The 23,971-nt window shown below is 39.8% G+C and overlaps 1 protein-coding gene across 2 annotated transcripts in view; it reads right to left on the bottom strand.

The window, feature by feature from the left end:
* The window catches only part of TTC27 (tetratricopeptide repeat domain 27), a 2,723,583-nt gene that overhangs the window by 202,476 nt on the left and 2,497,136 nt on the right, over positions 1-23,971 (bottom strand). For both annotated transcript variants that reach the window (XM_044058498.1, XM_044058490.1), the window contains 2 exons: positions 3,637-3,834; positions 1,907-2,018 (listed from right to left, as the gene is read on the bottom strand). In XM_044058498.1, coding sequence (XP_043914433.1) covers positions 1,907-2,018; positions 3,637-3,834 — 310 coding nt within the window. The remainder of the gene's footprint in view (positions 1-1,906; positions 2,019-3,636; positions 3,835-23,971) is intronic.

Below are 23,971 nucleotides of genomic sequence, written 5' to 3'. Positions count from 1 at the left end.
GGACTTTGCTTACAACATAAACAGAACAACCTGATGAGACAGATATGTGACTCAAACGATCCCCAAGCTCTGGAATAGGCTACCCATCCACATGAAGCACAGTCCATCTCTAACAGTATTCAAACATAACCTTGACCATTAGATGGGTAATCATAAATTCATCCCCGGGCTGGCCCCCCATTTCTCTTATACACAGAGGTCAACAGTAAACATTCCCTAACACATCCCCCCAACATAACATTTAGCAACCTCTTAACTAATATATCCCTCTTAACATACCCCTCCAATTACAGATGCACATGTTACCAGAGGATCCAATTGGGTTGGGTGACACGGCTAGGCTTATAAAGGCCCTGGTAGTAGTTAGCCTAGTATATACCTATGAAACTAAATGAGGGAGTGTGGGTGGTGTGGCCCTTCTTGTGGGAGTACAGGATGCTTACTCCCCGAAACAACACTGTTTTTTTTCACTGTTGTTACTTACAGTTGATAATGTACAATGTTTATTTTTTATGGAAGTAGTTGCAAACACTATTTTTTTTGGTTAGAGTTATGATATGCATTGTCAACTATTTATTTTGTGTGAAAGTGGTTTCAATAAACATTGCTTTGCTGTTTAGTCATATATCCTATAGATTAATTCTGCAATGTATTTTTGTCTAAATATATTTTACTGAGCTTTGTCTGTTAAATTCTGACAGATGGTTGTTGCAAATCCTACTGTATAAATTTAATCTGTGTTTGGTGCTTAACTTGGGTCACAGATGAAAGACATCCTCGGACCAGTCACACTTATGTGGTTAACAAATGATAATTATACAACTACATACATACATACATTAAATAAAAAATATACACATGTGGAAATAACATTACGTCACACAATGGGTATCTCTGCACACAACAAAGCTGAATCTATGCCCTAAAATGCATTCTACCATTTACATGAAAGTTTACAGCCTACTCGAAGGTTAAACAACCTCTGAGCTCATTCCGTTACATAAACAGATTAAAGGAGCAAAATGTCTGTGTGAAGGGGGTGGGGCCATGCCCCCCCATCACTCAGTATTTGTACTCCTTTTTTTCACATATTCACTTAAATGGTCCACTTCTGTAATGGAAACTGTTAAAACATACTATAACCATGTGCACTGCACAAATGTAAAATTACCTTTGCAGTTGCTTAGTTAACTTCTAAATAAAAAAAAAATATATAGGAACTGTTGTTGCCTTTATTTCTAAGTGCAAAAGTGCCTTTTGATATCTAACAGTCTCACAGTTACAATCAGGAGATGAGGGAGCTGTAATATACCAACACATTCAGGTTATACCATATACTACCAAAGAACGTAACACTGAATAACACACAGTCCAATTAAATTACTATAAATATGTCTCTCTCTTGAGACAATGTTTCTAGTAAACTAGTTAAGATCAGAAATAGCCAAGAAGAAAAGACCGCCCAAAACATGTCTATCTCTCAGGAGATATCTCTATACCTTAAGACCTGCCACTATTTCAGAAGACAGGTAGGCTTAAGTAAATTTTCAGTGCAAACCAGTGTTAAGGGTTTCACTGTCTTTATGAGAAATGAGCCTTACAGACAAGTTTCCTTCAATATGTCTGTTTGGTATATTGCACATGGTTAAATGGCACAGAGCCAGCTAAAAGTCAGACAGTTACAGTACTTGGAATACCACCGCCCATATGGCAGAATATGTACGAGATGTGACCTTCGCCTTCTGTGAAAGGAAGTAACTACTAAAGAGTGCTGATCCATTACTAGTAAGAAATGCTGTAAACAAGCTTGAAAGTTTCCTGCAAATTAAGCTTCAAAATAGCCTTTTGTTAGGCAATGTGACATAATACTTTTCAACATCTGCACAATAACACAAACATGTCCTACCGTAGGCAAGTTCAATTGCTCCTTTAGCAACTTCCTTAAATGAGGCCATATCTTTATCCCATCCATCTGCCTGGGTATTACATCTGTGAGCTTTAGCCAAATACTGAAGAGCCTGGAGAAAAGAATACATGAAACAGTTAATAAAAAGTGAAAACACCTCCAGGTGAGGACCATTTCAAAGCTACAGTTTGAAAGAAGCCCCCAGTACATTTAAGATAAATTATTGTTGTCCAACAGTAGTACACTTTAATTCACCAACACAACCAAATGGAAGAATTTTTAAAGGGTCTGAGCTGCAGTATGTCTACTACAGTTGAAATAACATAAATTGCAAAGCACATTAATTATTAAAATTCTTTAAACAGCCATCCACGTACCAGTGCAACCATTTACTTATTTATTAATCAATTTCCCACACGTTTTTGCAATGCATGCTTAACCACAATCGGTGCAATGATGTAAAAAGAAGGGAATGCTGGATTGCATAAATTACCCCTTCAAAGAAGTCCTACTGCTCTTGCATCTCTCCCATATACTTCTCAAGAACTACTCATTCTGACAAGTGATGTGCAACATATGTGGTAAACACATAATTTTACATCTTGCATTAAACATGTAGCACAAGCTTTATATGCAATAATCATCCCAAAACAGCATCCCACTTGTCATGTACTCTCTTTATTAAATAACTGGGAAGGATAGGACAAATTAAGTAGAGAGTCAAGCCAGATCAGAGACACAGAATGATAGGGTCCTGACATGCCCTAGGTGTCCAGAGTTTGAATAGTGGCTTGGGTTCCTGCAGGATCTGACCAGAGAGGATGGAAGTGGGTGACTGTTGCTGGCTCACTTATCCTAGGTCAATGAAAGTGGCTCTGGTTTGCCACAATTGTGACATCTAGTTGGAACACTTGGTGTTGCCTCAATGTTGTTAAAGCAAGCGAAAAACACAGTGTCATGGTGCTTAGTACCAGTAAAGCCCAATGGAATTATGACTGTGGAGGCATGCTATCTCTTGGGAGACACCAACAGTGAATTCAGATGAGTTACCAAAAGGGAGAGGGTGATCCCTATCAGGAAAGGGCAGGTTGGCCCACTTCCTATCAACTGACTCTCACTGAGGAACAGAAGAGCTGAGTAAGACTCCCTGTGGGAATGAATAAGTCATAAGGCCCTCGCCCAGCACAGAAATGTTGGACTCCAATGTCCTTAAAACAAATGGGCCAATTGGATGTCTGTAGTGAAGTCATCACTAGCCAGTGGACGGCACAGTGGTGCAGCAGTAGTGTCGTCACCTCACAGCAAGAGGTTTTCCAGTTAAATTTTTGGCTGGGGTGCCTTATGTGTGGAGTCTGCATGTACTCTCTGTGTGCGAGTGGGCTTTCTCCCACATTACAAAGACATGCACCTAGAGCGTTTCTCCCCAGGCCTCCCCTGAAAATTGGCTTCAGTCCAAGTCAGACGGTCCCTGTAAACAAATGTTAAATACATAAATAAATTAGGCAAGGTCCTGGTGGTTCCAAGAAAAAAAAAAAACTCAAAAAGCAAACAAATTGTTAGCTGAAAAAGGAAACCGCCTGTGATACTTCACATGCAAATAGTAAGGCGTGTTCAAGAGTAAAACCTAAACACTGACTATCTTATACAATATAAAATATTGTGATTCACAAAATAAAATAATTTTAGAAACCACAATACTGTCTAACATTTTTAGAAGTGACTGTACATACTTTTTCATTCTCTTCTGTATTTTCACTTTTACCATCGCCATACAGTTTAGCATACAGCTTCCAGATCTCTGCATCATTGGTCACTTTTGCTGTCACTCTGCCAAATAGTTCCTGTAATCTGCTTTTCAGCTTTGTTGCTGTTTCTCCTCTGTGGTCAGCAATTCCATCCACTACAGCTTGCACCAAGATTTTAAGGACCTTTAAAATTAAATGGAATTGTTTTACTCAGCAGCTGTATTTAGCAATAAGTCTTACTCTACAATTTCTTTTAACAATAACAATGTAGATGTTTCTTTCAGTTAGATGAAGATATAAGCAATAACAAAACTTTTTTTTTCTATGTGTATTCCAGCACGGCAAAGACAAATAATCTGCATCCAATCACAGAAGATGCAAGAAGTGACTGTGGGACTCAAATGCTCATGCCCACATCAATAATCTCTATCTCAAATTAACTTAGCCAGAGTGTATTTTCTCAAGATGTTCTGCTTGAAAGTAATGCACCTTACCAAAGGCCAAGTAACTAAATGAATTTAAGATGAAAGGTACTTGAGAATCCAGAAAGGAGCACGTAGTGTATGAAAAGTAACGAACCAACAATACACACAGGTATTTCAAGTTTCCCAGTAAAAACACTAAGATCTGAAGAAGTCCTAACAACTGGTAATGAAAGTGCTTAACTGTGAAAAGTAAAGCAAATTCTCTATCCCTTACTTGGCATTTTTCTTGTGGAACTTAAAATACCTACAAACAAATGGCAATTGTGCTGTGCAGAACTGTCCATAACTTCAAATATAAATATACTCTGTGTTCTATAATGACCGCAAACAGGCTGAAGTACAATGCTCCCCCTACATCAAGTTCTCAGCAGAATCACCTTTCAACACTGTTCAGTGGAAGTTGTCTGGCACTTTTAAGAAAACCAGTCACTACAGCTGAAAATAACTGCAGCTTACAGTGTCACGGTACCTCACCGATGACCTGAAAGTGCTATAAAGGGATGTATGCAAGCAGCTTGAAGTAGCAGCATTGAAGAGGTGGGAATACTACATTAATAACAGTGCACTAATCTAGCATGGTCATGTAGATGAAGGCCTTTAAATGTTACTGAAGCCTATGAAGTGAGTCGGTTGTACACAAAAAGGAGATGCCTTTCTCCCATAGTGTATCTCGACACAGCCTGTGGGTTATATGCCCAAAACAAAAACAATGCTGAGCTGTTCATTGAGATCAAGCCTAATATAGTGTAGTATAATATAATACAATATAATATAATATAATATAATATAATGCAGACAGACTGACTTTTTAGCATGGCTTCTCTCTGAGTGTTCTGACCAAGTATGCCATATTTATATTCCTCTGCAGTCCATGATCACCAACTGGGCAACAAAAAAAAAAAATGAAAATCTGCCCCACTGGTGCAAAGACAAGATGACTATCTCTGCTAACGGGGACTCAGGAATGAAACCAGGCTGTTGTAAGGGCAAGGCCATGGTAATGACGATGTGGCTGTCGGCCATCTCTCCTATTCCTGCAGCAAATTAACACTTTCTTGAGCAATCTATGATAAAAAGGGGAATCTTGCAGACAGCAAACAAAAAAATCAAGGGGAGAGTGACTGTACATCTACAGCATGCGACACTGAGTTGTACTCATTGCGTGATCTGACATTTTGATAATCGTGTGATCTGACACCATGAGATCCTGACCAGTCACAGCAGAGAGAGCTCCCAAAGAATCTCTTCCCAGCCCACTGGATCCTTGATTCTGATTACAGTAAACAGGAGCTATCAGGCTCTGCCCTCCAAGCAGCTGGATGGCTACCCAGTGAAGGGATACATTTAGAATTACTATTAAGTAGCCACAAAAAAAAAAACTTGGAGAAGGTGCAGGATGGGCAAGTCTAATGATAGTGGTGGCTGGGTAGGGAGTGAAGGAAGTAGAAATATCAAAAATATGTCATGCAAAGAAACTGGTCACTGAAACACTCTGAATAAGTAAATCAAAATTTGAAGCACAAGTGCAGCACACCCAGAAGGGATGACAACACTGAAGTGTAGCACAGAGACCAACATTAGCAACTCTTTTAACAAACATGCTTTTACAGTACCAGTGAACTATCTCTGACTGTTAACAAAAATTTGGTGCTTAACCTCATTCCCATTCCCTCAATATTTAGTTTCTCACTGATGTACACTGCCTCCCCAATCACATATGCTAGTTTGCCTCATCTCAGAGTTGCATCTTGTTTTTCAGCTGAGACAAACAACACAGTGCAATGTTGGGAAAGTATCCTCGGAGCTTTCAGCATTATCCTTGGGCTCAGCTTATCAGTGAAAAATACCCAAACATAAAATTTCAAAATGTGTTACTGCACTACAGTTATCCAACTCAAGGGCACATTCTTAACTACAAACCTGCTCTCAAACTTATGCCATCACTTCCTTACATTACTGCAACTTATGTACTGTACTAATGAACATTATCATATCATAAAGTAACTATATAAACTGTAATGGTACACTGAGTGTTTGTGTGTGTGTTCAGTGGATGCTGTGGAAGGATCAAGTCAACTTTTCACTTTTAAAATGACCTTAGGAACTATTTGTACCACTTTCATTTCTTCACAAATGCAGTTTTATACATATAACGTTTTAGACACAACAGCACAAGGCAAACGACGGATATGTGTAAATAAGTTCATTTATCTGTCAATCAAACAACAGATAAACACATCACAGTCACAAATGTGGCACAATAAAATAAATGTGATTAATCTGGCTTTGTAAAATATTACTTAAATGCATTACATGCTTTAAGCTCTTTTTTGCATGTCACATTATACTGCCTTTACCTACTGGATATTTTAACAATAAGCATACAGAGTAGAGATTTATTGACCTCAGTCATTCTCATAACCTACACAAATATCAAAGCTTGCACATCATAAATTGAGAAAATAACAGATACATTCTTAACATATCAGCAGATCAAAGAAAGACCCTCCTTGATGGCCCCTTCAGCTCTGTTCATCCTCTCTATCAGGCACTTTTCTGGAACGTTCCCACAATCTACACGCATGCACTCCACATTGACACATTCAGTTGCACCAAGTGTCTAGCCCCTGAGGTCTAACCACTAGTGAGCACCTTTCCTGCAGACCAAGGAGCAGCAATGATGACTTGACATTTACATGGTAATATGCCAGTATAAAACTGCCCAACTTGCACTGAACTCCAACAGCTGAGGATGGAATGAGAAGCCTATTAAGCAATAACAGAGTAAGAAGATCTCTGTTATATCCAACACTGTAGACCAGGGGTGTCTAACCTTTACAGTTTGGGAGCTACTTACCATACCTGCCATGTGATAGATGTCAATTTGCTTTTCACATTCTTTATTCTGGATAAGTGTTGCTCGCAACAGTGCATGCTGGCAAAAAAAGTCCAGTAAACATCAAGGATATTATTTGCAGAAGACTATGCTATTTCACATGACATAATTTCTATAATACCTGAACATATTTCTGCAGAAACAATACTGTAAATTTGCAGAAATTCAGGAGACTGCTGTCCATGAAGGCTCTCTTAAGTCACTGATCTGAAGCGCACAAAGTTGTAACTACATGGTATCAGGACTAGTGTAGGGATTAATTGAAAATGGGTCTCCAAATGCTGAAGTGGCATGGTGAAGGGCATCTGCCAGCTTTGCATTTGTGAAGACTGCAGTAAATCTCATAACACAGCATTTTCTACACTTGGATATATTTCTGAAAAAAAATTACTGGAGATTTGTAGAAATTCACAAGACTGTTCTCTGTGAAGGTTCTCTAAGTCACTGTTGTTCTGAAGCTCAGGTAGTTTTAACTTCAAGGTGTCAGAAACAGTGCAGGAATCATCTGGAAATGGGTCTCTAAATGCTGAAGTGGAAATGTGAAGGCCGTCTAGCACATTTACATCTGAGAAGATAGCAATAAATCTCATAGTGTTTTTCTATACATACTTGGATATATTTCTGCAGAAACAGGTACTCGAGATTTGTAAAAATTCAAACGAATTCCTGTAAAGGTTCTCGGAAGTCACTGTTCTGAAGCTCACAAGAGTTCTAACTGCATGGTATCAGAAGCAGTGCAGTGAACTTCTGGAAGTGTTTCTCCGCAGGTCTTCATGTTATGTTGTTTACGGAAGTCCACAAACCTACGTTTATATTCTTCAATGAGCTTGACTTGTAGAGAACATTATTTTGGGGAGTTGACTATATCAGCAAATCTTGTGCTTAGGGTTGAGAAATGAAACACTTTCTACTTGGACAAATCCATCTGCAGCAGGTCTGTCATTTGAATGAATATGATTAAATGTTCATGTAGTCTGTTTGCCAAGAGATCCTTTCCCTGTAGTTTCATATTTAAGTTGGCTAACGACTTGGTGATGTCTACAAGAAAAGCAAGATCATTTAACCACAAATTGTCATTGAAAATTTGGCATCTTTTCGTTTATCAGCCATGAATGACTATTTCCTCATGCCACCCCTGCCTAGTGTTACTGCCTTGCTCAGCTACTGAACTTGACAGACATAGAGCACATCATCATGCTGTGCGACTTCTTCAAGAAAGGCTTCAAACTGCCTGCGATTCAGACCTCTTGACATTATGAAGGTAACAGCTGCAATGATCTTTTCCATGACCTCTTTCACTTCAAGTGTTCGGGCACTCAGGTTCTCTTGCTGGATTATGCAGTGATGTGCCATGAGCTCCTGTGGCACAGACTTCATCATTAAATTTTCAAATCCACTCTGCTTCTCAATTGTGGAGGGAGAACCATTAGATGTGATCCCACAGTTTTACTTCACTGAGGTTCATTTTCTCAAGTACTGGTTTCACCCGATTAAAAATATCTTTTGAAGTTGCAGTGCCCTTCATTACACAAACCTCCAGCAGTTCTTCCAGCTCATCAAAAGACCTGTTGAATCCATAAACAATTACAACTAATTGAGCAACATCCACAACATCAGTATTTCCACTGACTACCAAAGTGAAGAAATTAAAGTGTTACAGTAACAGGTCCTCCACATATTTTGCAAATGTCTGATACGATTGTTTCCAATTTCCCACTGTTAACTTCTCCGGACATGCCACAGCTGCAAATACCTTAAGGCAATCTTTCACAAACTCTCCATCTGAGAATGGCTTCTCTCTCTTTTAGCTATTAGTTATGCTATCAGATACGGGACTTTTGATGGTACTTCACTACTTGAGCAAAAAACTTTGAAAAACGACTGCTGGATTTTAAAACTTTGCTGCAGGGCTTTTACTCTGTATTTTCTCAACTGTCCAGTGATGTTGTCAAACTTAGCTGCATGCTTTGTAGTGGAATGATGCTTTATGTTGCACTCCTTGGGAATGGCTATAGTTTCTTGCCACATTAAATACATGATAACACCATGCTGTGATGCAGCCTTCCTTACAAGACTCTACATGCTGCAATACACAATGTGATGTCACTGTTGCACCCCCCCCCCCAAACAAAGCCATATTAATGATCAGTATAACCCTGAGAAAAAAGGAGTTGTATCTGAGTTGCCGGTCAAGTGACATATACTGTAGACTGCATCCTATGTTTTACTAGTAATTAACCTTACCAATTCAACCACACCACTCTAAAAAGAAAACATTCAACAGGTGGGTAAGCACCAATGAGGACAGCCGCCATAATTCTTTAGTGGACAGTCTTCTGTACTCTAACAGGTCTGGAGGAAAACTAGAAATCTGAAATTGCCCTATAGTTTCTCACACAAATCGCCACACGATCATTTCAAGTATAAAAACCCAAAATGCAGGCAAAAAATGAATCATACAAACTCCATAATTACTGCCAAACAAAAAACGGACAATCTGACCGTAAGACAAATGAAACAAATTACCACAATTCTATTACCCTTTTTATTGTAACCTCAAAAAAAAAAAAAAAAAAGAATGCTAGCACAGGCAGAAAAATTGAGTATTACATTACGAAGAACTGAACCGTGCCACCCATTCATAATTACAGAACTAAACATCAGTGCAAATGAAAAAAAAATTGTACATCAGTACAAGCAGAAAAAAAAAAGAACCAAACACAAGCACAAGAGGAAAAAAGAAATGAACATCAGTGCAAGTGGAAACTAATTTGTGTCACAGCAGCAGAGAAAAAACAAATTTCACTCGGAAACAATTCCCCCTCCCCCAGTTGGTTGCACTGAGCAATTCTAACATAAACCCCAGAAACGCATGCTAAGTGCAGGCAGAAAAGCTTAACAGCATCACAAGTGCATAGAAGAATTTATAAAACAATCATCCCTCTCCACCACATATGCACAGCAAATACAACAGCAATTGTAAACACTCACCCAGTTATGGTGACGGCCAAAAAAGCAATTACTAGAAAATCAAAATCAGAATCTAAACCAACTATACTAGAAGTAGTGAATATATTAACGAAGATAAAACAACTGGAACTAACATCTCTAGAAAAACGATAGGAGCAAACTACATAAGAAAAAAATGGGAATTGTGGGAACAATACATACTGGGGAAAAATGAGGTTTAAAAAGACAGGACTTAAATGAGCTATGGGTTGTTGCTGTCTTTGGCTTTTCCCAGTTAGGGGTCACCGCAGCGGAACTAGTAGTAGAGTAGAAGTAGAGATGTCCCAGAGGAAACCTGACTCCAGGAGTCAGGACAGAAACAATAACAACTGTAGAAGATAAGAGACAAGCACCAAATGGCTGCAGTGCAGACATGTGCAATGGAGACATTTTGAAGCAAGCTCTTGTAAGAAACTGTGGTTGTTGAGGACAGCCCAATGACTGACAGAATTTCAATTGAGTGGTAAGACATCCCATGGCAAAAGATGGTGTAGCTGGCAATCCATTTGGAAAGGGTTTATTTTGTAATTTCTCTGCCTAAAATAAAGGAGAGGCACACCCATTCAGTCTTATCTAAAGTCATACATCTGCTTCAGGCAAAACCTGAGCAGCAGTGCATATCTGTAGTATGAAGAGCTCTGTAGTGTTCTAGCTTCTGCCCTGACAAAAAAAAGTACAACTGTGTAAGTAAACTTACCATAACAGTAGAGGTTAACTGGTAATTGCTATAATAGTCTAAGCTATAGGGGTTATATTCTGCAAGGATATAACAGCTGGCCAGCTTCAAAAGCTTCAGGGCACCATCTACACCCAAAACATTAGCTTGAGCTGAGCTGACTAAAAAGACTAGTTTAGGCACCAAGCCCTTCAGAGCTTTCATATCAACAAAGACAGGGGGAACTCAGCTCTGAAAGGTCAATGCTAGCAACAATAAAAGTCCACACCCTGGCAAAAACACACCAAGAAACATGGGGGATGGAGGGAGGGAGTGGCTGCTGCAGGAGTGGTTATTCAAACATCTACTGTTATGATATGTTTACTTACACAAGTGTGCTATGTTCTTCATAATGATCACTGCTGCAGTAGCCTGAGCTATATGGTAGATTACCATAACTTAAAAGCTTTGGGTGGTGGAAAGAGAAGAGTCCAGGAGCCCCTGAAGAATGGTCATAGCAAAGCTTGATCTAGACCTGGAGAAGAAATCAAGCTTAAAGTGTTTTGTAAAAGCATATACAGAGGACCAAGTGACTGCTTCTAGAAAGACACAGATGAAGCCAAGGCCCAGGTAGAATGGGCCTCGATCCTGCCTGGAATAGTTTGGGTGTGGAGAGTTTAAGACTTAGATAACCATTTGGAAAGTCTGCTTTGACTTTGAACACGTTGTCCCTTCTTCTTACCTTCACAAAAATGAATAACTGATCCAAAGATCTGAAAAATTTAGTTCTGTTTGTGGACATCCAAAGTATGGACTAGCCCATTTTAGGTACAGGAAAGACAATGGGGAGATTGATAGCCTGGCTTACAGTAAACTCAGATACCAGTTTAGGCATAAAAGATGGATTAGTTCTCAAATAAACCCTATTCCTGTGGAAAATGAAGTAGGGTTGACTCACCATAACAGCTTGCAACACTGATACCCTTCTTGCAGACTTCAAAACAATTAGTAAAAACTGATTTCCATGTTTAAGAACCTCAAGTAATTCAGGATAATAGGTTAGCTAGTTCAAATGGAGCAATTGTTAGCTTCCACCACAAAGTTAAGATCCCAAGGATGAGTCACCGTTTTTCTTGGAAGCCTTATATGCAAAACCTCTTTCAAAAACATTATGACATGAGAATGCTTTGAAAGTGGAGGATCTATGGGCCGACGTACTGAAATGGCCGACAGATGAACCTTAATGGAGGAGCCAGAAAGGCCATAGGATAATAACTTGCACACATATTGGGAGACCTGAGAACAACTAGCTCTGAATGGATGCTGGTTATGCTGTTGGCACCATCTAGAAAACCTTTCCAATTTGCTAAGATATTATTTTCTAGTAGTAGGATTTCTTGCCTCCATTAGTACCTGTTATGCATCGTCAGTAAACAGTTGCCTAAAGGGAATTAAGATCCTATCATCCAGGCAGTCAGCTGAAGTTGGTCGGGGTGAAATAGTCTCTGGCCATTTACGAAAGAAAGGAGAACCACTGTTGTGTGGGTCAGAAGGTATTCACCTCAATGATCTTGGCGGATTCCTTAATAATCTTAAGAAGCACCATGGATATCAGTGAAAAGGGTGGAAAAGCATATAGGAACATTCCTGTCCAAGGAAAAGAGAAATCATCGATCTTCCAGGCCTCCCTGCATAGAGTCCTAGAGTAGAATCTTGACAGCTGATTGTTCAGACAGGAGGCAAACAGGTCTATTTGAGGAACTCCCCACAGATGGATGAAATCTTGGAAGACCCACTGATCTATTTACAATTCATGGCGGTCTGCCCTTGTGCTGTTCAGCTCGTCTGCAACACAGTTTTGCTTTGATAGAATGTAGGATGCCTGTAGAGTAAGACTGTGTTGTGAAGCTTTATCCAATGCTAATATGGCTTCTCTGCAAAGGGGGGTACAACCTGGTTCCCCCTTGCTTGCTGATGTACCACAAGACTGTGGTATTGACTATAACAACTTGAAGAGGTCCAGTAGACCAAAGATGACTCATAGAGTTGAGTGCCCTGATCAGGGCAAGCATCAGTTTTATATTAATATGTGATGTCCCACACACCTTGCACTTTTTGGAACAGATATGCAGACCTGGATTTACAGATATCTGCTGTCTCTATCAAGTGATTTCCTTTCTGATAAATCCTAGCACTAGAATTTGAAAGGATAAAGGATGTTGGCTCTGGTATCAAACATACTTCAAATACCATTGTATTCGTCTCATGTGGAGTCTTGCCAGGGGTATCATGAGCATCATTGATGCCGTGAGACCCAAAACTCTGAGGTATTTCCTCACAGTTACAGAAGTATGACTGGAAAACCTTAAAACAGATCTAGATACAGACTTATATTTTCCTGCAGAAGAAAATGTCTTTGAAAAAGAGGTGTCTAGCTGACAGACCAGGATTGTGTTGAGTCAAAAAAGACTTTTGAATGTTCTCCTGGAATCACAGCTTGTGTAAGACATCCTCCCACAACAGAGAGATTCCTGACACTTTGAAAAAGACTCTGCAAAGGTAATCAAGTTGTCTAAATACGGAAAAATGTATATACTGCAGCCTACAATGAGCTATAACTGGAGCTAGACACTTTGTGAACACTTTTGATGTAGTGGACAGTCGAAAAGGTAAGGCAGAAAACTGATGATGTGATCCAAACACACAAAACCTTAAGAAACACTGGAGATCTGGATGAATAGACATGTGATGATAAGCATCTACTAAATATAGTGTCACCAGGCAACACGAATGATGAAGAAGAGATAAAACGTTGCAAAGTGACAGCAGTTTGAACTTGGGCACTATCACAAAAAGGATTAAGAACTAATGTTCCAGGACTAGTCTCAAAGCATTTTCTTTCTTTGGCACTGAAAACATCTGGTCTGGTAGATGAGGGATTACCCCCTGGAAAGGAGGAATTTCCTCCCACTGCCACCTGTAACCTTGATGAATGATCTTCAAAAAACATTTGTCTGAAAACATCTGTTGCCAAAGAGAAAAGTGGAGATGCAAACTTTGTGGAAGGGAAAAGTGGCTACCAGGGTGGGAGGAGGGGCAAGGTCCTGTAAATAGTTATTCTGCCTTGTTGGACTGTCCTTTGCTTTGGCTCTCACTTTTCATTTTTTCCTAAACATCTGCTTACCTGTATTTTGTTGAGACTGTTTGTTTATTACTATTTTTTTTGCCAAATTTGGATGAGAGAGGTTACAGAATCCCTTAGAAATTTTGGAAAAGGGGGGCTGAAAAATCTTAAGAGAGTCCCTGTATCAGCTTATTCCTCTTATCTCACTTTTTGATCACCTCTGCAACAGAGGGACCAAAAAATAAATCACTATCCAAATGAGAATTTAAAATCTCATTTTTATCATCATCTAGGAGTTCTGAAAACACAACCAGGCAAACCTCCTCAAAACAGTACCAGTTGCATACCCCAGGAAGAAGTATCAATTGAACTGTACACACACATTGTAAACAATGGCTAGTGACTTGTACAATAAAAAAACAATTATTTAAAGCAGATTTTTCCTCACACGAATCCGCACACAAAACATTCCTCATACTTTCAGAATTAATCAGAACAAACTAACATATGAGCCTGGCAATCTAAATTTTGAAAATCAAAATTAAAGAAGTATAAACTTTTTTCCTATACTTATCAATAACCTTCCCATCCTTACCAGAAATAGCAGGATTGGAATTAACTAAATATTTAGCAGCAGTATGATTAACTACAGCTATAGCTGCTGGAGTAGTTTGGGAAGACTGTATATAAACATGAAGACTGAGGAACTGTATACATCCTATCTTATTTTTAGGGGCAGCTGGTGGACTATGATGAAACTTAAAGACAGTAATGCATACAGCCTCCAAAGTTGACAGACCTGGAGTAACAGGTGAAGGTTCTGGAAATTCCTTCTGCAACAGCTCATTGTTTTTTCTGAGGGACTGAAAACACTGAACAATCTGGAAATAGCCTCAGAGAAAGATAACCCCCACAAGGAAAATCAGAAACTGAGCTTTCCTCTAAGTCTTAATCTGAGAATCCTGAAATCTGAGGAGAAAACCCTATATTTTCTTTCATCTTCCTGGCCAGATTCAGAATCTTGAATGTCTTCAGGAAAAGAGGTATTCTTCTTTCTTTTACCAGAAACTGTTTTATAAGAATGATCAACAGACTGAATTAAACCCAGAGCCAGACCCAGAAAATTACTCCTGTCCAAGGAGATTTGAGGAGGAGTAGATACCTGTTTCATTTCCTGTTTCTTTCTCTTTCTGACATTATAAACAAGGCCAGCAGTGTTATTAATGGCAGCAGCAGCTTCCCCAGGGATTGGCACAACCAACACACTAACAAAGCAGTGAAGCCTTCCCTGTTCCCTCTCCCAGGACCAGCATGACTGGCTCTTCCTTGCCCAGGATACCCCAACAGCCGTAGAAGACATGGCTAACCCAAAGTCCATCGTGGCTGTAGGAACCACAACAGAGGGATTGGGTAAAAGATGAGTGGTCTGAGGTACAACTAACGGCCACAGCAGAGTCACCAACCTGCAGCTGATTCAAACTGCTAGCCTGCTAAGGAAGCGAATGCTGTTTGCTTAAATTATTTCTTTTGTCGGAAGGAGGAGGACTGGCCATGGGATTGACAGTTTGTTCCATGTTCAAGCAGAAAACAAGTGCTTCTTTCCCAGGGAAAACAAGCAGCAAAAGCTGGTTAAAAATTTACAGTCTTAAAAGTATCTTTTTTCACAGAAAACACAGTAAAAATCATTTCAACACAGTTTGCCAACCCCAAAAATGAAAATAACCACAGCCTTTGGCCGACCAAGTTCATGGATGAATGCAAATTGGGGACAATCACTGAATCCCTGAACAATAGATATATTTAGAAAGGATTAAAGCAAGGAAATGACTGGTGCCAGAGCTATGGATTGAAACTAAATCCAAAAAGAATGCATAATTATTCCCATTGAGAAAGCAAATAATCCAGCTAATTGCAATACAGACAGCACTCCGCTAACAGTAGACCCAGTTGTACTTGATCTGGTTACTCAGTTTGATAGTAATCTGAACTTCAACCACCATGTGTCCACAGTGGTGAGAAATTCATTCTAAGAGGCACAACTCATAAGTAAGGGCATGGCATCCAGGTCAAAGGGTGTTGCAATTCTACTTAACACACCCCTCATCACACCAAAAATTGAGTACAATGCACTCTTTTGTATGTATCTCGCCAGACATCTGCAACAGCTAGAGTGACCCCAGAGGTTTCTCACAAGGAAGGTACAGGAAGTTCTACACAGAAAGACTGAAAGCCCTATCACTGTATTCTGTCTCCTACAAATTACTAAGGGGAGATATGTATCTGGTCTACAGGGCAGTCTCCGATCTAGCTGTGACAGAAATGTTACACATTCGTAAATCAAACTGCATGTCGGTCACTTGTTCCAAGGATCTTAACCAAGGCTTAAACTTAAATAAATCATGTGGGAGAAACAGATACGTCTTTCAGAGACCACTCCTTCTCTGGAACAAGCTTCCCATTCACGTAAAACAAAGCCCTTACCTGATCCTCTTCAAGTGCAACCTACATCAATGGATGGGTAATCAGAAATTTACTCCTGGGGTGGCACCCATTTCCCTCATGAGCAGAGGTAGTCAGTATTAGATACCATAGCACAGGTTTATACCTCTATGAAATTCGTTCACCTAGTTTCAGAAAATTGGGAAAATCAGGTTAAATATGGCTAGGCTTGTAAGGTCTCTTGCCTAGTAATCTCCTATGAACCTATAACATCTTTTTTTAATAATTCAAACAACTTAAACTGACAGGAAAAAAGAGCACTCTCGTTTAAAAGTTTAGAAGTTAGCTAACTGTTATATTCTATGCAGGGTATAACCCATATAGCTTAGGCTACTGCAGCAGTGATCAATAAGAAGAACATACACAGGGATGAATGGACTGGTTCAGGGACAATTCAGTAAACACCTGCACTGGGATTTGTCAGATAGTGCTAAAGGGCACCTGATCCTTCCACAGTTCCAGATTAGGCTCCCTACATGACAGCCTGCAACTTTGAAATCTTGAAAAAAATGGTGACATCCACCAGAAAAAAAAAGCATTTCCCAAGAGAAGAATTTGCCACACCACCTTTAGTTTGTGGGAACAAATGACAGATGAGCCAGCGTGGAAAATCAAGAAGTTCAGTATCATCAATGGGAGAGATTCTTCAAAGGAAGACAGAAATGCAGTACTCCTTTAACAAACTGTTTGACCACCTACTGCAGAGCAACAATCCTGCTCGCCACAAGATTATGATGGGCAAAAAACAGCTGGCATACGCATCATAACTGTTGTATAACTTGAGCCAAAACTTCAGACAAGGCCAGCTGTCTCTCTGTTACAGCAGATCAAGCAGGGGCAAAGCTTACACCTTGAAACATAATACTCAAGGTGGGAGCCATGGTGTAACTTCCTCCAGTTCAATCATATCCTTACTTGTCAAAAATAAGATGGCATCTGCAAGTCCCAGAAGACTGAAAGATGGTTTAGCAATTTGCTTACCTTCAAGATGGACAGGTTCTGCCCTACCTTCTGCTTAACTCTCCAGTTAACGGTGCTGCAACTCAGGTCTGTCGCTACAAACAGGGATCTTTCAATGATACCTATTTTGGGAGCTTTAACCTCCCACCATTCTCCTGGTGGCAATGCAGTTCAGGGACTTCTTCCTCTGATACCGTTAGGTGGCACAGTCAAACTACTAGCATTCACAATAATGATTCACATTATGCTCCTCGAGACAGTAAAGGCAAGGTCTGCGCGAGTCATGCAAGTAATATGATGGCCACACGGACACTAAGTGGGTTATATCAAATAAATGAATGTAGGAAATTGCCACAAATGTGCATCAGGCTTGAGATGTGAATAATTAAAGACAGAAAAGAATTAAAGGGCTCAGGGTCTAGGAATTCTAACATTGTCGGCAGAGATCCTTATATTGTGTGCAGTCACAGTGTATTTGTCTTAAATCTACACTCTTAATGAGAAAAGTACTGAAATCTGATTGATGCAGAAGACCAGCACAACATTAATGTGCAGTAAGGATGGTTTCCAATGTTCGATATGATACAAGTCCTGATATGCAACATTCTGTTCAGATGACCTATGGTGAGAAGTCAATCTACAGTGACAATGTCTCCTAACTACACACCCTTTAATGTAGTGAAATGGCATACTTACCCTTACCGCCTTTTTCTAAAATATCTATACTGTGACCTTTACCATACTTAGAGATCTGTGTAATAGCTTCTAGAAGAGACTTCTCCAACTTCAGTAATAAAAGTAACACACATGGATGCCCAGTATACCAAAAATATCTCATAACATATTAATTTAGTTTTTATCTGTGCACATGAAATGCTCTACTCCTGACCCATTTCAGCCATAATCCTAACCTAAAGGGCAAGTGCAAGTGGTGTATATGTCTAATACATATACACACACAATAGAGAGTTGACATTCATTTGGTTGAATACTCTGTGTTGAAGTGAATAAAAATCTGACTTGTCTTATCGAAAAACAGCTGATCACATAAGCCAGCTTTTTTTTTTTTTTTTTATCTGTGAGGCTGTCCTACAGCAAATGGTGAATTTGCCACTTTGTAAAGCAGCCTACTCAGTTTTTCAAACACATCCACTATGGGACTTGGAAAACATAATACAGAATCTGCACTTGTCCCAGGTCTCCATTTTAACAAGGCTGACACAGTTTATTCCCATTTTATTAAATATATCTAGTCCCACAATAATTATGAGTGGGTCACAAATCATATTCAAGCTGAGTCATTATAAGGAAATCAAGAAATTTACCTTCATAGTGTAGTGAAGTGAAGCTTAAACAGAGAATCTTGACATCTACTTTAAAAACATATAACAAGTGAGTTGAGTGGTCCTTTAGCTGCAGTTAAGTATAACCAGTGGCAGAAAAACGTACAAGGGCCTGAAATGTTTCACAGCTCTGAAAGGTCACTTAAAGGTAAGCAGCTTGTGGCCTACCAATCCTCCATCTGGCATCTGCTAAGTCTCAAGGCAAGCAGTGCACTTCCTTAGCTTCATACTCTGGATTTCAGTTCATCACAAATGCTTTTGTGAAATAAATACATACTCACCTAAACTGCCATGTATAGCTGCAGCTATCCTGTGCAGTTACATGCAATAGTACAATTTTCATTTGACATTTCTGTAATGATATATTACATTCTGGATACCAAACCTTTTACTAAGCTCACTGCAAAGCTGTACCCTGACATTAGCTCCATATCAGACTGATAGTGGCAACAGCTCATTTAGTGAAGGAGAGCTTCATTAAGCCATCTTGAAACTCAGGGCAATGTGCCTACCTGTTTAATTACTCACATCCCACTCTGCCTACTTTATTATTCCTGTGGACTCTATCCAAAGACCTCTTTTGGCATTGATGAGAATTAATGATGAGAGATGGTGGGGGATCAGTTATCAAGCTCGTCTACCATAAGATTATAGGAAGTTACTAGGCTAATGCCCTAGGGCCCTTACAAGCCTAGCCAAGTTCTACCCTTGTTTCCACGATCAATAACCTATTGCTTCTGTCCAAGAGGGACACAGCTGGAACCCCCAGGGTGAATTTATGGTTATCCATCCAATCATCCAGATTGCATTTGAAGAGGGTCAATGAGGTGCTCTGTTTGACATGAAGTGGAAATCTGTTCCAAAGGTGTGGTAACCTCTGGGAAGCAAATCTCTTCCTCCAGCAGGTTCTATTAATGTCACATACCAGGTCAGGGTCTTTAGAGCAAGTAACCCATGTACTGTTTGACTTACAGAGATGCAGCATTTCCAAAGAAGCGGGGTCAGAGATTGCCTCGTATGCAAGGCAGAGATTGCCTCTGGGTAGACTGCATGAAACAGAATAAAGTGACAGTGATTTTAAATGCTCCACATAGGACAGATGCTGAAGACCTTGAATTTTCCATGTGAGGAACCTTGTGGTCTCTCCAGTTGCTGCAAGTGCTTGGAAAGGTACACACCAAAAGGGATGTTGTACTCAATTATTGGCCTGATGAGGGAAAAGTACAGGGAGGTTATAATTTCATTTTTCTGGAGGCAATGCCATATCTGGAGATGGGCCATACAGAATGTCCTTCTTACCACTGTGGAGACATGGTGGTCAAAGGTAACTTTGCTGTCAACCTGCGTGCCGAAGTCTCTCACCAATGCATGCGTACTTAAGGTGTTGCCATTGATGTAGTAGTTAGCAGGAACATCACCCTTACCAAAAGGGATGAGAACACATTTTTTTGTACTAAGTTTAAGGCCATGACTTTGGCACCAATCATTTGTTTGTGTAACACCCTCTTGTAGGATGTTGACATCATTTCCAGATTCTATGACCGCTCCCGGTTTGCAGTCATCAGCAAACTTTGTCAAGCACAGTCCTTTAGTTTTTGCTTGTACTTTGCAGAAATAGATTTCAACCAGTAGTGGTCCCAGAACTGATCCCTGTGGAGCACCACTGGTTACATGTCTGCTGTTGGAGGTGGATTCTCCTATTTTGACTATATGGGTTCTATCAGTGAGCCAGTTTGCGACCTAATTAGAGGGCTCAGGGTCTAGGAATGGTAACATTGTCAACAGAGATCATTATGTTATGTGCAGTCACAATGAATGTGCCTTAAACCTGGGCTCTTAATAAGAAAAGTACTGAAATCTGATTGGTGGAGATGAACAACACAACATTAATGTGCAGTAAGGAGTGTTTCCAATGTTCAATATGATATGATATAAACCCTGACATACAACATTCTGGTCCAGATGACCTATGGTGAGAAGTCAATCTCCAGTGACACTGCCTTCTAACTCTAATTCTATTACACTCCCTTTAATTTAGTGAAATGGCATAGTTAACCTTACCGCCTTTTTCCAAAATATCTATACTGTGAACTTCACCATACTTAAAGGAGAACCGCATTCACAGACTCAAAAAACACATTTATTTCATCATGGTTTGAAGTTTCCTACATTTTAACAACACTCTGGGACTATTTACAAACTTTTAAATATTTTTATACGTAATTTCTGAGTCTGACCAGATGGCATCTGGCATCTTGAAGTAATTCTGATTGTTTAGACTTTCTCTAGGTATCCCACAATGCAGTGCTTGTCTGTAAAAAATTACATCACACAGGACTCTCTCTTCCTAAAGCTCCTGTCACTGCATTAATTTTACATTCATGCAGTACTGTATTTCAGCCAGTTTTAAGTAATATTGCATGCCATTCAATGACTCCTTAAAACACAAACAGTGTAAATGCCACAGAACAGACTTTCAAAGTGCTTTTTACTGCTGCTTCTTTTTAGAATGGCTAAATTATAGTCTTTTGTGATGCCTGAATTATACTACTACTACTACTCATCTCCTAGCCCCCTTCACACCTAACTTCCCTAGCTATCAAAGTGCTAAGGGTAATTTCAGCTGTTACCTGCTGTGACTGACAGCTCGCAGCAGACAACTTGACTCATGTACTGTTTCCTTGTTCTAGCCTTTACTGTCTATATGGGGAGGGGAAGGACCAGGGAGCTGCGACATTACAGCATGGGTAGGTTTTTAGGATTGTCATGGTGATGTCAGTTTGGGGAAGGAACTGACCAGAAAACTACCTGTATTCATTGGCCTTGATGACATCAATGAATTGGAGACTGCAGCAAGCTTTTCCAGGGTGGGATAAAAGTTTTTGAAAGTGAAACTACCACCATGCAGTAAGGTACTGTTCTAGTGGAGAGAAAGTGTCAATTTAAAATATTTTAAATGCTGTATTGTTTATTCACAACAGGGACAGTAAATAGGAAGAAAAAGGACAGAGAGGTTGAGCATTTAATAATAGAATCCCATTGTTGTCCTTTAAAGAGATCTGTGAATAGCTTTGAGAAGACACACCTCCAACTTTAGTAATAAAACTTACACACATCGATGCCCAGTATATAAAAAATATCTCAACCATATTCATTTAATTTTCATCTGTGTACATGAAATGGTCTACTCCTGACCCATTTCAGCCATAATCCTGAAGGGCAAGTCTAAGTGGTGTATATGTCTAAATGTGTGTGTGTGTGTGTGTGTGTGTGTGTGTGTGTGTGTACATTATATATATATATATATATATATATATATATATATTATACACCACTGGTTACATGTCTATCAATGAGCCAGCTACTGATCCATCTAAAGATATAAGGGTTGATACCTAGTTGTTTTTTTTTTTTTTTTTAATTTCTCCAAGTCTTTTGGGTTTCTAATACCATGATGGGAATGGACCCCATTCCCAAGTCAAAGTACAATTAAAGTTCATGAAATTAGTATTGTTTCAATCTTTGATACCTAGCTGGATGAGTCTGTCAATGATGCCTGAGTGAGGGATAGTATCAAACACCTTGGCTAAGTCTAGGTAGACTGTATGTACAGATTTCCTCTTGTCCAGGGGTTTTGGCGACTGTCTTGAAAAAGTCCACCAGGTTTAACAGGCATGATCTCCCTTGGACACATCCAAACTGAGTAGGGTCAAGTGTCTGGTGATTACCTATATCTTTGTTGATAAGGTCCATGATGACTCACTCCATGGTCTTGCAGATAAGGCTATTCAGGCTAATAAGTCTATAGTTCCGGAGTTAGTGGAAGCACCACCTCTGTACAAGGGAATAACAGTGACCGTTTTAAATTCAGCTGGGATGAAGCCAGTGCTTAGACTATGATTGAAAAGAGCAAACAATGTTGTTGCTAATTCTTGCAGCCCATGTAGGACGCAGCCTGAGATGTTATCAGGTCCCATATATGCTGTGATTTTGGCCTTAGAAAGGGCATTTCTGACCTGTTCTTTAGATATACAAGGTAGGGGACAGGTTGTAGGGATGTCATGAGATATGTGTAGTGGGGACAGGGAAGTGAAGTTTTCCCAGAACCTGCCGGCTAACAAGTTAGCTATGTTCACAGGCTCGATATATGTGGTATTATTAACAACCAGTTCAGCACAAATCTTGGCCTTTCCTTTTAGGTTACAGATGGAACTAAAGAATGCCTTATGGTTGTCTTCAGTTGAGGAAGCTAATTTGGATTCATAGTTTACTTTGGAGGACTTCACAAGAAGTCTTACTTGCTTGTTTAAACTGAAGAGGGAGTGTTTCCAGTTTAGGGCTCACTCCCTCTTTACTCTTAAGATAGCAATTTCTTCCTCTTACTGTAAAAATCTGTTAATGACAGTTGTCCACCAGGCAGGTTTGCTCTTCTTTGAGGATCTTGTTTTGGTCCTATCAGGTACGGCAGAGTCAATGCAGTTATACAGGTGTCTGCATAAAGCATTGGTGTAGAACTCAGCATAGTTGCTAGTTCCATCGGGGGGAAGGTACAGTGAAGCTATTTATACCATCCCGTAACAGGTTATAATCTGCTTTGGAGAAGTATTGTAGCTTAGTTGCTTCTGGTGGGGGTGCAGGTGTGATAGTTACTTCAAATGAGACAGATTTGTGGTCAGATCTTACCAGGAAGACCTGACAGTGGGGGTGCTGCAGTGGTCCCCATATTGGTAAGCACCAGATCCTGGACGTTGACTTCTGGAGGTGTCAACCAGCTGGTGCAGGGCTCTGGAGTTAATGAAGTTGAGGAACCTTTGTGCAAGTGAGTTTGAGCACGGGTAATTTACCCAGTCAATGGATGGGTCGTTAAAGCAACCCAAAACTATGGTGTTCGGATGTATCTTGACAGACTTAAGTAGAACCAAATAGGCAGAGTGGGTGTCCTGATTCATGGAGGATGTCCTGTAGCTGGCAATGACTTGCATAGGTGACCTACCAACAGTTAACTGCATCTGAAGTATCTCCAGGGAAATCATGCTGTTTATCCAATCTGGAGCTGTAATTATCTTTAATGAATATTGATACACCACTTCCTTTAGTTTTCACACCTTCTGTATGTAGTCTGAACATGTGAAAGGAGGTGTAACCCAGTATGGCTGGGGTGCTCTCCACAGCCTTGAACCAGGTCTCTGTGACTGCACAAATGTCTGCATCTTCCAAGGTGAGGGCTGCTTCCAGTGAGTGCAGTTTCATGTTAAGACTCCAAGCATTTAACATCATCACCTTGAGGTTATTTTTAGATGGAGTTTTTACATTGGAAATGTTGTCCTTGAGACACTGCTTAAAAAAGGC

Source organism: Protopterus annectens, chromosome 1.part2, assembly GCF_019279795.1.
Source record: "Protopterus annectens isolate FY-2018-M chromosome 1.part2, PAN1.0, whole genome shotgun sequence".
Classification (NCBI taxonomy): Eukaryota; Metazoa; Chordata; order Ceratodontiformes; family Protopteridae; genus Protopterus; species Protopterus annectens.
This window is presented reverse-complemented; position numbering and strand designations above follow the sequence as displayed.